General features: G+C 40.2%; 1 protein-coding gene across 2 annotated transcripts in view; it reads left to right on the forward strand.

Moving 5' to 3' along the window:
• Positions 1-941: 941 nt before the first annotated feature.
• Positions 942-19,135, forward strand: part of SYNGR1 (synaptogyrin 1) — a 47,271-nt gene continuing 29,077 nt past the window's right edge. For both annotated transcript variants that reach the window (XM_089528224.1, XM_089528225.1), the window contains exon 1: positions 942-1,175. In XM_089528224.1, coding sequence (XP_089384350.1) covers positions 1,074-1,175 — 102 coding nt within the window. In that variant the 5' untranslated portion in view covers positions 942-1,073. The remainder of the gene's footprint in view (positions 1,176-19,135) is intronic.

Here is a 19,135-nt window from a genome sequence, read left to right on the forward strand (position 1 = left end):
GTGAAAGGTATCTAGGAGTCCAAGTAGACCACAAGTTGAACATGCGTCAACAGTGTGATGCGGCAGCTTAAAAGGCCAATGCAATTCTAGGCTGCATTAATAGAAGTGTAGTGTCTAGATCAAGGGATGTAATAGTGTCTCTCTATTCTGCCTTGGTCAGGCCCACCTGGAATACTGTCTCCAGTTCTGGGCACCACAATTCAAAAAGCATGTTCAGAAACTGGAGAGTGTCCAAAGGAGGGCGACTAAAATGGTGAAAGGTCTGGAAACCATGCCCTATGAGGAATGACTCAGGGAGCTGGGTATGTTTAGCCTGGAGAAAAGAAGGTTAAGAGGTGATATGACAGTCCTGTTTAAATACTTGAAAGGATGTCACATTGAGGAGGGAACAAGCTTGTTTTCTGCTGCTCCAGAGACTAGGACCCAGAGCAATGGATGCAAGCTCCAGGAAAAGAGATTCCACCTCAGCATTAGGAAGAACTTATTGAGAGTAAGGGCTGTTCGACAGTGGAACACACTCCTTCCTTCCTCGGAGTGTGGTGAAGTTTCCCTCCTTGGAGGTCTTTAAGCAGAGGCTGGATGGCCATCTGTCGGGGATGCTTTGATTGAGAGTTCCTGCATGGCAGAAGGGGGCTGGACTGGAAGGAGGCCCTTGGGGTCTCTTCCAACTCTAGGATTCTGAGTCTATGTATGGGGTGAAATGGGAGGGTGACACCATGAGTCAATGGGAGGGGGGTGACACCATGAGTGACTGCACTGGGTGACACCAGCCCTAGTGACGTCACTGCTCCCCCTATTAGAATGTTCTATGGCTCTAGCATTCCGAGGTGCGCTCCCGCCTCCCAGCGCTGGCGCATGCGCAGTTGGTGCTGCGAGGCGGGAGCGCGCCAGAGGGAGGCTGAAGGTGGCGGTGGCTGCTGCTGCTGGGTTTTCCTCTCCGCCGCCTCCTCCTCCGCCATCGAGGCCGGGCGCTATGCTGAGGTAGCTCCCATCTTCCAGTTGACAGCGCCGCCGGTTTCCCTCAGCCTCCCTCTGGTTCTGCTGCAGCTGCTGCTTCCGAGGGGAGAAGGAGGATGGAAGCTGTAGGCGCCTATGGAGCTGGCAAAGCCGGGGGCGCCTTCGACCCCCAGACCTTCCTCCGGCAGCCCCACACGATCCTCAGGATGGTCTCCTGGGTAAGGAGCAAGAGGGGCCTTTTATTTGGGGGGGGGTGTTTAAGGTGGGTCTCTCACGGGGTTCTGGGTGCGAAACCTGCGCAGGGAGGATTGGAACCCAGAGCCCAAGGGCGATTCTGCGTCTTGGCGGCCAGGGAGGGCAAGGCAGCCCTTACATGTAGGACTTACAGTTTACATCGAACTATCTATCTGTCTTCTCTATCTAATCTGTCTTATCTGTCTATCTATCTATCTATCTTTCAAAACAGTGGTCCCCAAACTGTGCCCTTTAAACGATGTTTGGACTTCAGCTTCCAGGATCCCAGACTATTGGCCAACAGGGCCGAGGTCCTCCATTTCCACCCAGTCCTCCATTTCCATCCAGGGTGACCAGACCTCCTCCATTTCGAGCAGGACTAAGAAGCACGAACTTGCATTTCTGTCTGTCTGTCTGCCTATATTTTACCAATCAGTCAATGTTTTAAAGCTTTGATTTGTCCAAGCCCTGCCTTTTTCGCCTCGAATGTCCTACCTTTCGGGGTGTGTGCCTTGTCCTCCATTTTGAGCCAAGGACACCACAGGCCCTCCTTTCCCAGGACCTGTCCTCCATTTCCACCTTCTGTCCTGGAGGAATTTCCAAAAAGGTCCTCTATTTTCATCCAGGGTGACAGTTTGGAGACCACTGTTTTAATATATATATATATATATATAGAGAGAGAGAGGGGGGGGGGGACCTTTTTGGAAATTCCTCATGAACAGAAGGTGGAAATGGAGGACAGATCCTGGGAAAGGAGGACATGTGGTCACCCTGACTCAAAATGGAGGACATTTTGGAGGTTCCTCCTGGAGAGAAGGTTGAAATGGAGGACAGGTCCTGGAAAAGGAGGACCTGTGGTCACTGGCTCAAAATGGAGGCCCTTATAGCATTTCTCCTGGACAGTTACAAGTGAAATGTAGGACATTCAAGAAAATGTAGGGGAACTGACCTATGTTTCATTCTGCATTTTATGTTTGTGGCTTTTTTTAAAGCATTGTATTTTAGTATTTTATTTTGTAGAAATAGTTATAAATGTTTCCTTCTGTTGTTAAGGTGCCATGTATATGTATTTTAATTGTTTTCTTTGTGTTTCAACATGTTGTACTCCACCTGGAGCCTTGAGGAGAAGAGGAAGAGAAATAAAAAATGGTTATGGCTATTCTTATATAAATAAATGATGATAACAGCAACAACTGGAAAGGGAGGCTCCCCAGTTCTCTGGGCTTCCTTGGAGGAGGAGGAGAGAGAAGATGTCCTCCCCAGCCATGTGCGTGAGGGAAAAATAGGATTAGGACAGCTTTGAAGGCTCCCTTCGCCTCCACATGAAGCAGGAGGGCGACTTTCCTTCTCCAGTCTTCCTTTCTCAGGACCTGCCCTACATTTCAACCTCACATCCAGGAGGAAGTCCCAATGTCCTCCATTTTGAGCCAGGATAACCAGACATCCTCTTATTCCAGAATCTGCTCTACATTTCAACCTTCTTTCCAGGAAGAATTCCCAAATGTCCTCCATTTTGAGCCAGGGTCACCAGATGTCTTCTTTTTCCAGGACCTGTCCTCCATGTTTGCCTTCTGTCCAGGAGGAATTCCCAAATGCCCTCGCTTTTGAGCATGGCTAGGAAGCAGAAATTTACATTTATAGGAGTGGTTTCAGCTTTTCTTTGGTTATGTCCTCCCTTTTTCTTCAGTGTCCCGACATTTTGTGGTGCCTTGTCCTCCTTTGAGGTGAGGGCATCTGGTCACCCTGGCCAGAGGAGGGGCGAAGAAAATACACATACAGCTAGTGACCAGATATTCTAACCACAAAGGAGTACGAGGCACCACAAAATGGAGGACATTCAGGGAAAAGCGAGGACATGACCAAATAAAAGCTAAAAGACACTCCTAGAAATATAAATTCATGCTTCTTAGTCCTACTCAAAATGCAGGACATTTTTAAATTGCTCCTGGACAGAATTAGGAATGTAAGACATGTCCAGGAAAAGGAGGACCTGGGGTTACCTTGCCCCAGCAGCACACACACACCATGCTCCTCTTGCCCAAAGTGACCTCTAAAATGGGAGCCAGGCAGTGTTGCTTCCCAGCCAGCCCAGCTCAGCTCAGGTTCCTTCTTCCATTTCTATTTGTTTTCTTCTTGTCCTCCAAGGAGCTGTTGCAGGGAAGGAGCAGTGTTTGCAAACTGGTGGGAGAGGAGGAGGTTAAGGTGGCAAAGAGGCGGCAAAAACGGCCTTACTGTTGGCCCTCCAGATCCACGGAATCTATCCACAGATTCAACCATCTGTGTCTTGAAAATATCCCTCCTATGTATGTGTCTGTGTATGTATGTATATGTATATATATGCAGTATATCTATGAATATTGGAGTCCTGGAACCAGACCTGAGCAGATACCAAGGGACCACTCTGGAAGTGTGTGTGTATGTGTGTAGTATATATTCCAAAAAGCAAACCTTAATTTTGCCATTTTATATAAGGGACACCATGTTACTACACCATTGCATTTAATGGGACTTGAGCGTCTACGGATCCACAAGAGATTCTGAAACCAAACTCCAGCAGATACCTATCTCTCCTTGCTCCTTCCCATTTTCTTTTCAGTGCCTAAATCTTCCAAAGTAAAATGTATTATTTAATATTGGAAGCTGCTTTCCTTTTTATATTTGAGTCCCTCCTGTCTTCTCCCCAAACTACTACATTTCTTTTTCTTTTTTCTTCATTTAAAAGAAATGGTTCAACTGTTTCTTCTTAAGTCTGACTGATTATTAATAGTAATCACAGTGGACAAGAAATAGAAGAGGACAGCAATTCATGTATGAGCTGTAAATACTGTACCGTGAAGGGAAAAAGTTGGAGGAGGAAATTAGCAATTCAGAACAGCTTGGTCCTTTCCTCACCTCACCCTTAATTTCTTTTCTTAGTTTGACTGTTAATTTCTTCCCCTACACATGTACTGCAGGAATAGGGAAGTTGTGGAGGGGAAAGAGATGAACGTTGGAAATGTGTGCTTTCCTCCAAACCTTTCCCCTTTCCTTCAGTTTAAGCATTTCTTTCCCCATCACTTTAATGTGTAGTTTTTATGTAAGAGCATCTCTGTGCAAGGGAGGAAGTGATGGAGTTCATGGAAAATCAGTCTGCAAGAGGGTGAAGGGGAGGAGGTTCCTTGCTTTCTCCTTCCCCCTTGGAATGGCTGGACTGAGTGGGGGAAGGTCACTTTGTCTTGTGACACTTTTGCCATGGCTGCCTGTGTCCCTGTGGAGCGTATGCAAGAAGGTCATTGGGATTAAGAGAGCAAGCTGCAAACACAAAGCTGGAGAGATTTGTCTCCTGTGGGAGTTGCCCTAGAGAGGGAAAGAGGAGGGCACAGAGAAGTAGAATGGGTCATGGAAATGAGTCGACCAAGATCAGCCGTGGGAGGGTGCAGGGTGGATAGGGAGAGGTGTGGGGTTAGCTTGGCCAGTCGCCTTGGCAGCTGAGATAAATCCAGAAGGGTGAGGAAACTGCCTTAAACATATAAAGGGGGGTGGGGGGGAGATAGTGACATTTCAGACTGAATTACTCCAAGAATCCTCCAGGCAACATTCAAGATGGCCATACTGATCTGGGGACCCTGGGGACTAGTCCAAAAAAGTAACTTTTCTAAACTTTGCTTGCATGAGATCAAACTGTTTCTTGGTCCAGCCCAAGGCAGCGGCTGAGACAGATGTTTTTCTACCACTTCATGAGACCTTTGTCATGCAGAGCTTGTGCTCTGCTTATGTCCCCCTGCAGCACTCGTCATCCACAGCCATACTAGCTAAGAAGAACAGAAGCTGTAATCCAACATATTTGGAGAGACCTGAGTTGAGAGAGGCTTCATAAGTTTAACCCATGTGTTTCCAACCCTTTATTTATTTATTTATTTATTTATTACTGTCAGTGGCCTTTTCCTTGCTGCCTGACTGCATATGACTTGAAGAAGTTTTGGACGAGGTATTTGGTGGTGGGGAGGGATATGCTGACAGAGAGAGAATGAATGAATCCCATTTTGGGAAAAGGGAAGGAGATAATTCAAATAAACGAATAAAATGTTGCAGAAATACTAGCATTGCCTTGAAAAGACTGAAGATAATATAATATGGTTAGTTTCTGTGACATTTCTATGGTAGAATTGGCTAATATTATGCTTACCAGAGAATAGAAGAGATGCTAGCAATAATCTCCTGGCTCACATCTGCCAATAAAATTCAGTTTTAAGTGATGGTGGAATAACCTTTTGTTGTACGAAAGCTTGAAGTAAAGCAGTAAAGAGCATAGGTGACAACACAGCAGCATTGGTCAATAGTGTTTGGCATGAAGTGATGCTGTTAAACTAGGGACACTTTCTGTCCTTGGTAATCTGGGACAGAATGTTCTTCCCTTTAAAGCTCTGACTTCATTCTGTTACTGCAGGGCTTCCCAGGTACAGGAGAAGAAAGAGGATTTCTGCAGTGTGCTGCTTCCTGATTCAGAATACTGCCTTATTGGCTCTCTTGATGAAATTAGATGACTTCCCAGCTGCAGAAAGGAAACTAGCATCCAATTTTTTTCTTGGATGTGCTCCTGTTTCTCAGAGATATTAACTGTTTGCTGTACCTTGACCTTGGGAATGACTTCTATACCTTTCTATTTCATGCTGTAGCCTTACCTTGCTTGATCAAGACATGAGTTGCAGCTTAGCATAAACACTTTACAAGCCATTCCTGTGCATGCTTGCTTGGAAATATGTCCACTGAGTACAGTAGGCTTACTCCCAAGCACATTCATAAGACTGAAGTTTTGAGAACTGCAGTATTGGTTTAGAGGGGTAAGCCAGGAATGAAGGCAGCTAGGAAATGAACCTTTTCTTTCATTATTTGAACATTTAAACATGTTTACTTATAAGCAAGCCCCCTTAACATTTTTGAGACATATTCCCATGAAAATGTGTGTAAAATTGTATGTAAATTGTATGTAAACCCTGCCATTTGTTACCATTTGAAGCATGTTTTTAATTATTCGTAATAAGAGATTGAAAAGTAAAAGATACTGTGTTCATTTCCATTAAGTTTGAAATGCTTAATAACAGATGTAAATACCAGTTTCCTTTTTTAAAGTTATATTTATTGCAGTGGTGATCTGTTGCACAATTTTTACCTTAAACATAGTCTCCAAAGTTCTTGAAAATTATATACAGTATTTTGTGTCATCTTGCAATGCTCAGCTCCTACATGGGTTTCTGGAACAGTTCTTTGGAACTTTCAAGCCCTTGAATGTTTTTTTAAAAGCAACATCACAATAATCATCATAATACAATTGAAAATACAGAGGGAATACCTGTTAAAAAGGGAGAGTCAGTGTGGCATAGTCGTTTGAGTATCAGACCAAGACTCTGGAGACCAGGGTTCGATTCCCGCTTGGCCATCAAACCCACTGGGTGACCTTGGGCAAGTCACATGCTCTCAGCCTCAGGGGAAGGCAATGACAAACCTCTGAAGAAATCTTGCCAAGAAAATCCCATGATAGGTTTGTTTAAGGGTCTCAATAAGTAAGAAATGACTTGAAGGTACATGACAGCAACAATCCATTAAAGACTGAGAAATCAGAAGATCAGAGCCAAGTTTAGACTTTTAGCTGCTCTGACTTCCAAATCTAGTTCATCTAGTTTCAACTCTTTTACAGTTAGAGCTTGGCAGCTCTAGAATAAAATACTGCAGAATTGATTCTAGTATATTTATCACTGCTAATATACCTGTACCATTTTTATATAGGTGATATGAATTTAAATGTACAAATAAGCAGGAGTCCCCTGATGCTATAGATTTCCATTATATCCTGAACAAAAATGCAGTGGGTCCTTGGTATCCGCTGGGGTTTGATTCCAGGAGCTCTGTAGATTCCAAAATGTATAGGTGTTCCAGTCCCATTATATACAATGGCATAGTAAAATGGTGTTCCTTATATAAAATTGCAAATTTAAGGTTTGCTTTTTGGAAATTCTTTTTCTTTGGGGGGGGGTCCAAACTGTGAATGGTTGAGTGTGTGGATGCAAGTCTGACTGTAACAGGATTTTTCAGTACTTATAAGAAGCATCTGATGTGCAAATTTCAGTGGCATATAAAAGCAAACTTTGAGCAAATGCTGTTATTTTAAGCCCCATTTGTTTTAGGTAGGGGATATAGCTCCATTCCTAATTTAGGCAAGAGCATCTGAGCTAGAGACAACAATGACTAAAAGAACTCAGAAAAATGTATACTTGAAACCTGGAATGCCATTTTGGAGTGAACATCATCCCCTTTGAAGTTTAATTTGAAAAGAAAGGTTATGTTGCAGAAGAGACATGTCATTGCTTTGGCACTGGATGACTCTTAGGGTCGATTTAACAGCTCAGTCCTCTCTATGTTTACTTGGTTAATATAACTGAGATTTACTCTTGAGTAGGTTTGTAGACTTGCACTAAGTATGTGCAAAATTCTGCTCAAAATTCTTCAACATAGATTCCAACCATACAAAGAAAGAGGACTCCCAGAGGTGCAAGTGGGTAGGTGTGCTGCACATCTCCCCTTCTCAAAAGGGCATGCCAACATGCATGTTCTTTTGGTGATGACAGGTAGATCTGGGCTAAAATTAGGAGAGGGAAATTTGTCCCTCTTGAGGCAAGTATAATTTACTGGAACAGCTTGATTCCTTAACGAAAGCAGAGATTAAAAAGAAGCTGTATCTAAAAGAAGATTCAGAGTGGGAGGGAAATATGCAGGTATGTCTTATTACATAGTGGGTTCCAAAGTAAGAGACATGCAGGGGATCTAATCCTGGCAATACCTTTTTGGCAGGACTTCTGTGCCTTAACAACTATCAAACAAATTCTAGAAAGCCTTTCTCATTTCTGTGTTAAGAAAAAAAACCCTGCTTTTTGCGATTTTGCTTGCCATTCAGTTGTGAAAAGTACAGAAATGCCATAGAATGTATACTACCATAGATATATACTACCATGTGTAAATTTGTTAGCTAAAAAACAAACACTTAATACAGTAACATTTTAAGTGTGTGTGTGTGTGTGTGTGTATTTAAAAGGACAGAATTGAGATTTGTGAGTAAACATGCTTAGGAGCAGGCTGCAATCTGTATCATCTGGGGCTAAACTGTGTGTGGTTGTCTGCTTTTTAGTTGGTTGCTGCACTCATACCTTTAGCAGTATCTCCATATGGAGATATTAAAAAACATATTTTCATTGTATAAAAAAGTGCCCACTCTCATATTTGTACATCAAGCTACATAAAGAACAACTCAAACTAGTTTTTCTGGTTGTCGAGCAACCCTAAAACTGTGCATATTTATCTGTACTTCTTTTTTTAAAATAAAATTTATTCAAAATATATCATACAAAATCTTACAATCATAAGACAATGGTATAAAGAATTTCAAATTATTGAAAATCTTTCCTTATTAAAATTAATAAGGTATTCCTTATTAAGGTTTTACACAATTCAAATTATTTAAAATAAATCTGACCATAAAGAACAGTGGCTAGATGGAGGAGAAACGGATATAAAATTTGTATTAATATAATCTATAAGGAGAGACCATTTTTCCTGTAAGGGTCTTTGATTTTGTTGTTTTGAGTTATATTTCATATTTTCTGATAATTTCTCCATAAGCCATTGATCCCAAACTCTATTCCACCAGCTATTGAGGGATACAAAACATGTTTTCCAGTTGTTAGCCACTTCTAATCGAGCAGCTGTCAACAAAAAAGAAATCAACTTTCTATTTTTAAGGATTTATTACTTCTTGTGTATATTGAAAATAATAAAAGAGCTGGGCAAAAGATTATTTTTTTGTTTTGTAATTAAAGCAGTTATTGATCATGTCATGCCAGAAGTGGTTAATTTTAAAACAGTCTGACCACATATGGATATAAGTCCCTAAGACTGGACAACCTCTCCAACATAGGGGTGATATAGAATTTATCATCTGTGATTTTCTAATAGGAGTTAAATACCATTTATGTACTAGCTTTAGAAAGTTCTCTCTGATTAAAGCTGAGCTTGACTTCAATACAGTAGATGACCAAATAGCATATCAATCTGAGTCCGAGATTGATATACAGTGTGTCCTCGGCTTACGCATGCTCAAGCCCCATTGGAATGAATGGGGCTTGTGCAGGTGGTGGTGCGCATGCGCCATGGGCGCGCACCCCATTCATTCCAATGGGATGCGCCGCCCTGTGCACTCCCGCGTGGCTCTACACAGGTTTGAGCGTATGCTCAAATCCGCGTATAGTGCACCCGCGTCATACGCGGGCGCACTGTATTCAGTTCACTATCCCACAATGTTGTAGTACATATGGTATCCTGAAAGAAGTTTGTCAAGATAAGATGATATATGTGGGAGACTGAGCCTTTACTATTTCCACTAGGGTCATTGCACAAATTTTCAAAGGGAGTCATAGATCTCAAACTTTCCCCTTTCTTGAGCAAGCTAGAGGAGAAGGTTTTTATTTGCGTAAACTGAAACCACGAAATCGATAATGGATCTAGAGATGATGCTAAGTCTTCAGTTGATTTGAGTTTATTATTCTTAAAGAGATCTTTAATTTGATAATTTCATTTTTCTTCCCAATCTTTGTATTGCCAGAATTTATCTATATGAAAAAAATTGAGTGATATAAAAACGGACAGTTAGGTGACAATTCTGGAGAGAGAATATCTTTCCATTTTTGCCAGACCTCAATAGTAGTTTTAAACCAAAGGTTGTTTAGTTCTTTAATCTCTTTTCTGATAGTTTTTTTTGAAGTTGCTGTAATAGGTGTGTTGATCTACATTAAGTTCCATTTTTACCCATGAGATATTAATACTTTTTTTCATTAAAGGAATTGCCTGAAATAGTTGAAAAGCTGTAAAGTATAATTGTAAATCCAGAATGGCTACCACCCCCCCCCCCCCAATGTTTGAAGGAAGGAATTTGATAGATTGAGAAAAACGAGGTTTTTTGTTATTGAAAATATATGAATTAATAAACTTTGCCACTTTTTAATTCTCAGGGTTGAAGGAGACATAGGTATCGTTTGGAATTTTAAAAAAGGTGAGGGGCAATAAACATTTTCACAAGAGCAATTCTCCCTAACATCGAGGGGAATAGATGTTTCCATCCTTTTAATTTTGCAATAATCCAACTAGTGTACTTCTTAGCCTCATTTTTTCCCTAAGGAGGATTGTTTTCTGTTGAATTCACAGGATCTTCTTTTAAGGATAACATGCTTCAGTTTGTATCTTTAAGTTGCATTAGTACTTAATACAAGACTGTTTTGATGACAATAACACGGATGGTGTTTAGAGATACTGTACAACAGTATCCTTAATGCTTTTTAGAAGAAAGGAAGCCTTTCATCTCTTATAGCTATACATCCTGAAACCGGGTTTTGGAAGAGGTCCTTCTTCGGACTACAGCTCCCAAAATTGCACAATTGTAGACCAAGAAGTACATTTCCTAAGCTCTATCTTGAACACTGGGTGGATGAGATTGTGTTTGGGCAGTCACCAATTAAAGACATTTTAACTAATGAGATGTATACGTTTTATTTAATAAAATCTGTACAGTATAACCTTGCCTATCTGAAAATAAAATAGTTCTGAAACAAAAATACACACTCATTTTAGTTTTTATGCCACAATATGCCTCCTCTTAGAAAAGTAATTCCATCCCCCCTTGTGAGTGAGGAATACCTATTATAACACGTTCACATTAGATGTGTTAAATATATATTTAAACACTTCTAAAAGGAAAGAATTGCCTGATTAACATTATAAATAGGAATTCTTTCAAAGTTTTTTTAATTAAATGAAATACTATAGTATTACAAGGTATACAGTCTGACACTGTAATAAATGAGGAATGCATGCATATGGCTGGAAGTGCATGGATACTCCCAGTAGCAGCTGGAAAACAACATATGAATAAGAAGAATGCTAACAAAATTATTGTTGTGAAGTCATATCATTTTTAAACATAGAAATCATATCCATTGAGGCTAATTCATGTAACTTTAAGCTCCATTCGAACATAGTTGGAATGATATTGGATTTCCAATATTTCGCGTATACTACCCGAGCAGCTGTAATCATATACAGTAAAACTCTCAGTTCATCTTGAACCATATTTTCGGTAATGGTGTTGGTTATATTTAGCAAAAACAGCTCTGGAGTCAATGGGATCTTCTTCTTAAGAGTAAAGGTGATGTTTTTATGAATCCTTTTCTAGAATTTTTTTTGCCTTATGACATGACCACCAAAGATGATATAAGGTGCCCTCGCTTCTGGTTGCACTTCTAACATTAGAATTGCCATGACTCCCAATTTTTGCTAGTCTAGATGGTGTAATGTACCAACGGAAGAACATTTTATAATAATTTTCTTTTAAATTATTACATTTCGTAAAATAGAGATTTCTTTTCCAAACGTTCTCCCAGTTAGCCAAAGGGATTTCTCTCCCTATATTCTGGGACCATCTTATGTTTGCTTTAACCGTCTCCTCCATCATTTCTATACTCAACAGAAGTTTGTAGATTTGTTTAATTACTTTTATTCTAGTTCCCTTCATAATTATATCAAATTCATTTTCCTTACTTTCTATACCGACTTTAGATGTAGCCCTTTTCCAATCCTCTCTTATTTGATAGTATTAAAACCAATTCATTTCATGACTATTTCCAAACATCTCAGCACTTCTAATTCTCCAGATTTTTAAAAAAATATTTTAAAATATTTTAACCAATTGCTTTTTAAAAATATTTTAACCAATTGCTTGCACACTTTTTATCGTTTTTATGGAAGGCCTCTTGTGAGGACGTCCATCTTGGCAGTTTTCTATACCAATATTTCTTGTATTGGTTCCAGATATTCAATAGGGCATTTCTAACAAAGTGCTGTCTAAATTCTTTTAGTTTCCTCTCCGTTCCATAACAAATATAAGCGTGCCATCCCACGTCTAACCCACAATTTTCTAAATTCATAATTTCATCATTTTCTAATAATACCCAGTCTCTAATCCATGACAAAGCACTTGCATTATGATATAACTCTGAATTTGGGAGCCCCAGACTGCCTCTATGATTCAAATCTTGCAAGACTTTAAATGTTATCCTTGGCCTCCTGTCTTGCCACAGAAACTTAGAAATGTCACTACTCCATGTTTTAAAGAGATTCTTATTGGTTAAAATCAGTAGGACCTGGAACAAAAATAACATTCTTGGCAAGACATTCATCTGAATTGTTGCTACTCTTCCTAATTAAAGATGTTTGTTGTTTTCCCCACCTTGTTAAATCAGATTTTATAATATTCCATACAGGTATATAATTGTTTTTATATACATCTGTATTTTTATTTGTCAAAAATATACCCAAATATTTAGTTTTATTTATCAACTGAAATTCTGTGATATGTTTCATTTCTTCCTCTTCTTTCTTGGTTAGGTTTTTGGTCAGCATACTGCTTTTATTTTTGTTAACTCTAAATCAGGGGTAGGCAACCTTTTTGAGCTGGGGGCCGGGTTGCTGTCCCTCAGACAACTGGGGGTCCGAAGCCAAAAAATAAATAATTAAATAATTTTTAAAAATTTAAATAAACAAATAAACCGGGACAAATGTAGGACAACATTTTCAAATGGTGGACACTTTTTAAAAAAAAGTGGAGGACACGCAAACAAAATAGCTGATTTTTTTAAAAAATGTTAATATAAATGCGTGTTTCTGAGGCATTTATAGACAATTGCCCCCCTTGCCCCTGCACGCAAGAGGCCAAAGGCCCTGGTGGCAATCGGCAGCAGGACCGGGCTGGGGCCGGTCCCAAGGCCTCGCTGGGCCTCATCCGGCCCGCGGGCCGCAGGTTGCCTACCCCTGCTCTAAATCCTGCAAACTTGCCAAAATTAACTAGAATGTCTTCTAGTCTTAACAGTTTTTCTTGGATTTTCTAAAATAATTACTAAACCATCGGCAAAGGCTCGGATTTTATAGTTATACTTAGAGACTTCCAGTCCTAGTATTTTATCATTCCTTATACTATTATTCAATACTTCCATTATCAAAAAGAGCAAGGGTGATAATGGACACCCCTGGCGAGTGCCTTTTCTAATCATAATTGATTTTGTCTTTTCTCCATTCAAATCAATTCTAGTAAATTGTTTATTATATATGTTCCTTATCCAGTTAGCAAATCTTCCATTAATGCTCCACTCCTCTAATAATATCTCTAGGAATTCCCAGTTTACATTATCAAACGCTTTTTCGATATCCAGAAACACCATCCCCAGTTTTCTTTCCTTATGTATTTCAGAAAATTCAATCACATTTATTATTACTCTGATATTATCTTTGAGGTGTCTTTGTGGAAGAAAACCTGTCTGTTCTGGATGGATCTTTAAAGATAGTACTTTCTTCAATCGTTCTGCTAAAGTTGAGTAAATGTTATAATCCAGATTTAATAAAGAAATTGGGCGATAATTCTCGATCAGCTCTAGATCTTTATTTTCTTTTGGAATCAATGTTATTGTTGAATGTCACAATGATTCTGGGTAGTTTCCAAAATCAATTTGTTTTACTTTTTCTAATAAGGAGGGTATTAATTCATCTTTGAAGATCTTATAAAACTTTGCAGTAAATCCATCAGGACTGGGGGCCTGGTTATCTTTCAGGTTTTTAATAGCTGTTGCCAATTCCTCCTTTGAAAATGACTTATTTAATGCCTTAGGTCAGTGATGGTGAACCTTTTGGAGGCTGAGTCCCCAAACTGCAACCCAAAACCCACTTATTTATTGCAAAGTGCCATGTCCTTCTGGCTTTCTAGTAACAAACTCTGGCAAACTCTGTGCTGGGACGACGGCACATGTGCCCACAGAGAGGGCTCTGAGTGCCGCCTCTGGCACGCGTGCCATAGGTTCGCCATCACTGCCTTAGGTTGTTCAGTAACCTGGATTTTACCTTCTTTCTTTATACATTCTCGTATACAAATTCTCTTTTCTTGAGTTACTTCTGTCATGTATAGTATCTTGTAATAATTTGTTACTATATCTTTTAATTTGTCCTGCTGTGTAACAGTGGTATTCTCTTTTCAATATGGCTCTTTTTTCTTTATCTTTTTAAACCTCTTTCCTACTTTGTTGGAATTTCACTCATATTCAAGCCCTATAGGCTTGAATGGGGGCGCATGCCTGCGAGCAGGCATGGGTGTGCGCCTCATTTTAATCCCCTTCGCTTGCTCCTCGAGAGTAAGTGAGGATCGTGGATACGAGGGTCCATACAAATAGAGGGGCAAGTATATATGTTTGGGGTAGCAGACCTGCAGGGTTTCATATGGGGGCCAATGCAGCTCTCTAACCTTCAATAGTTGCTCATCCATGTTTTAGATGATGAATAGTTCCCTATTAAGTTTACTGTAGTTGGGACTAACAACTAGCTGGGACCAAACGTTTGGTCATTTCTAGTGATAACTATTACAGAGAAGAATGCTTGTGACCAATTCCACCACTAGTAGCCTTAGCATTCATAAAATTAAATGTAAACAGGTATTCTTGCCTTAAAAGGCTATGTGAGAGAGAGCAGGCTTTCAGTTTCTGAAAAACCTTCTGTACAGATTTTGCTGTAAAGGCCACTTCCAATCCACAAATGAAATAATGGTGACTCAAACTATGGGAGGAAACAATCTTTCTTTCCATGCTGCTAAGCCTAGAAGGCAAAATATAGCCTGTGCACTTTTTTATGCCTCCATCAGCAAACAGAATGTTAATTGTAATGAGATATGCCTGTTGCGCATTGTTTCAGTTTTCCAGGTTGCCTAAAGACCTGTTCTTTTCTCTTAACAGCTGGACTGTTCCATTTGAAATAATCAAATTTCTTTGGGGTATCTGTTTTGCAATGTGAGGCCTTTTGAAGTGGCATATGTTCAAGAAAGCTAGTACACAAGACAGCTCCACCTGCCAAAAGCTAGCCTTCAAATGCAAGATGCATTTGAGTGTTCATAAAAGGCTGGGGCTGCTACCTTTTGTGCTGGTCTTTCTCCTGCACCTCCTGACACTCCCAAAAGCATACACATTTAATAGAACTTCTTTCTGAAATCTTGAGTTGTGTTACAAAGGATGATGTTGAGAACTTCCCAACCTCACCAATGGAAGAATGAGATTTTTTTCCAAGATGGTGTCTCCCAGACAGTTGTTAAAGGCACAGAAGTTCTGCCAGGAGAAAGAAACTGGTTACTTTACTTGTAACGATTAAACAAAATCCTTTGTCTTTGCTTTCAGATAAGAAAGCAGCTCTGTTATTGAGCAAACCATAGAACTATATGTTGTATATTTACATATTATTCAATCATTATCAACTACTTTGGGAGACCTTACTCTTGTCTTAGGGGCTCTTAGATAGGAACTATCATGTGAGTGGAAAAATGGCTGACTTCAAGAATCATGATAATTGTGTGATAAGGATTAAAAACAAGCTATACTTTGTAAAGTGGATTTCAGAAAAGGGTTTGTTAAAAAAAATCCAAGTGCCTACCTAGATCTGGAAGTATTTAAATACCATACAGTTGCAAGCAGCATACTAAATTGAATAGACATGAATTTCGCTGAACATAACAAACCAGTTTTTGGGCAAATGAGGATAGGTTGGGTTCACTTTCAAAAAACTGCAGAGAAGATAGAAGAAATCTGAAATGGTGAGCTAGATCAGAGGTGGCAGCTGTACTGTGAATTAAATGTGAACATGTAGTTGGGCATGGCAGCAAAGATATCCTTGTTATTTCATTTAAGATAAATAGAAGATCAGAATGGAAAAGATAGCCATTCCCTCTTCGGTATATTGAAAAAGAGCATTTTATGCTGCAATCATATACAGTTGCCCCTCTGTTTTCGCAGACTTGAGATCCATGGTTTTGATTATTTGAGGAGGGGTGACCTCCGTTAAAGTTAATGGCACATATGCCCATGACATGTGGCCATTCAAGCCTATGGGGGCTTGAATAGCCATGAATTTGCAGAGGGAGGTTCCGGAATGGATGCCCCGCGAATTTGGAGGGAGGACTGTATACACTTACTGGGTGGGATATATTTCCGAGTAGACCTCACAACGCTGTCTTAAATTTTCCCCAGTCCTGGGACTCACAGTGGAATACAAAAGTTAAAACAGATACAGCCAACATCATACAAAAATTAAAATATAATTAAACTATCAATATAATTCAAACCATGCTCATTAAAAATGTGTGGGGGAACCTAACAACTATAGACAATACAACACTTTATTAAAGCACTCAGTCCTCAAACCAACCCTGATTCTATGATTCTTCACCTGCTTATGGAAGGATAGCACTAGTCTAGCCTCTCTAGAAACTGAATTCAAAAGTCTGGGGACAGTCACCAAGAAGACCCTTGCCTGTGTTCCCACCAGAGCCATTACTGTGGAATCTGGTCAGAATTGTATGTATGGATTGTCTTGGGGAGCATAATTATTACTGTCTATGTGCTCCATCAGTGCTGACCTCTTCCTATAGAAGGTAAACCAGTTAATACTGTGGGATCAGCAATTAAGCTGCAAAAGCTTGTGATATTATTCAAAAGCAGGGAAAGAATGGTTTTCTGAAGGCTAGAGAGCAATTGACTGCCTTGTTGTTTCAATCACTTTCTACTTACAGGTGATGAATGTTTTCATTGCTTGACCACAGCTGCCTAACATGGTTATCACACATGATTCTGAAAACCCCAGCCTAATCAGGCTTCCCAGGTGCACCTTCAGGAGCATGGTTTGTGGCTCCCTACTGTTTATGTACCTGCTATGGATAACAATTTCTAGAAAGAATTATAATGTGGGGAACTCCCTTGTATACTTCTGCTGGTGAAGACCCTTTGAGAGCATGGTTATTGCTGCTGCCAAGAAGTGTGTATTACAGGGTCTTCTTACCCTCAAAATCTACATGATACAAATCCAGATGGATGTATTCTGAATCCTGCTGAGAAGTGTAGCATTGATGTTTTCTGCTGACTACTTGCTCTGAAAATAAGTGCCCAGTTCTTACAAGCACATAGGATCTTAAGACATCCCGGGAACAGAACTGGGTCTTGAATATTACCTCAGCTCCTCTCTGACACAGGTTATTCCAGGCCATGGCTCAGACATATTATGTAGGAAGTGCTGTGAAGCTTTTGCTGGCTGCACAATTGATTCTGTGCTAAATGAACAGTGTTATTTCTCCAAGGAAGTGATCCAACAGCAATCCTGAGATAGTAATAAAAGCATTCCATTTTTCCTTTTTAGTTTTTCTGGTGCCTGTTAGTTTCAAAAAACTTGTGGCAGTGAACCCTTTTTTTTATTCCTTTTGCCATAATGAATCATTCAGCAGGCATCACCTGAATGGTAAATGGTTGATGAACGTGCAGCCCAGTCCTGTAGTTGGTGCAAGATGTCATCACTCACAACATAATACATCTTTAAAAGTGTTTGAGATTTGAGCTCAACCTGTGTACATCTTATGGCATTAACTAAATAGTATTTTGTGAGAAAAGGAAGGGGTTGTGTCATGTTGGAGAGGAGGAGAAGCAAATAACAACACGTAATTCCCCCCCCCCCCCCCACATATTTTAACTGAACTGTTCTGGGTCGGACTATTGCTTGTTCTAGCCCAGTACAGTAACTGGCAGCAGCTGTCCCTGGTTTTGGGAAAGACATTTCCAGCCCGAACTGGAGATGCAAGGAGTTTGACCCGAGAAATACTGTATATGCTCATGTATAAGGGTAAACATTTTAGTTAAAAAATTGACCTAAAAAAGCTGAGCCAACTTATCCATGTACTTCAACTCTTATATAAAAAAGGATCCATTCCTTGGTGAAAGGCAAGAGTGTAATCTGCTGTGGAAGCATTGACCCACCTTTACTCTCTCATCCATCCAGCCTTTAGTGTGAGCACAATTATGCCTGCTCAAATTTTGTAAGTTCTTTGGCATCATTTTCCTTTGCTTCATTATTTAGTTCGTTTGTTACATACCCTTATATTTTATCCCTAATTTATCCACAGTTCATATCAAAATCTATAAGTTTGGCTCGAAAACATACCCTTCACTTATACATGAGATGGACTTGTAGTCGAGTATATACGGTAGGTGCTCTACCAATGTGCTATGTTAATAGCTGATAGGTACTCCATGGGGTTGACCTATATCAGGGGTAGGCAACCTGCGGCCCGCGGGCTGGATGCAGCCCGGCAAGGCCTTGGGACCGGCCCCCGCCTGGTCCTGCCGCCGATTGCTGCCGGAGCCTTTGGCCTCTCGCATGAGGGCGTGGGGCTTTTGGCCTATCAGGAGGAGGCAGGCAAGGGGGGCAAGCGGTGGGCAAGACGAGCAATTGTCTATAGAAGCCTCCGAAACATGCATTTATATTAACATTTTTTTAAAAATCAGCAATTTTTTTGTGTGCCCTCCAATTTTTAACAAAAGTGTCCTCCATTTGAAAATTTTGTCCTACATTTGTCCCGGGTTATTTATTTATTTAATTTTTTAAAAATTATTTTTTGGCTTCGGCCCCCCAGTTATCTGAGGGACAGCAACCCGGCCCCCGGCTCAAAAAGGTTGCCTACCCCTGACCTACATCAACAGGCAACTCGAAGGCACATGCACCCTCCATAACTATTATCCCACTTAAGCTGAAAAAGTGAAATTGTGCGCATGTAGTTTTCTAGAACTCATCCCTAGAGAGAAATATGTCTGTTTATAGAGCAGTTAAGCTCCACGAGAACCTCTTTACAATTCCTAGAATATCTATATTCGCTAATGACCAATGTGCCTGCCCCATAGCTATATTCTCTATATATATCCCAAATGAGAACCACAAGATCATATAGATGGCTGCCCAGCTCTGAAACTAGTCTCACACAAGAGATTTTGCCAAAATCTAAGTGAGAGTAGCATCTAGAATT

The sequence above is a fragment of the Sceloporus occidentalis genome, unplaced genomic scaffold (assembly GCF_023333645.1).
Source record: "Sceloporus occidentalis isolate IW3139 unplaced genomic scaffold, rSceOcc1.0.p SCAF_5, whole genome shotgun sequence".
Lineage (NCBI taxonomy): Eukaryota > Metazoa > Chordata > Lepidosauria > Squamata > Phrynosomatidae > Sceloporus > Sceloporus occidentalis.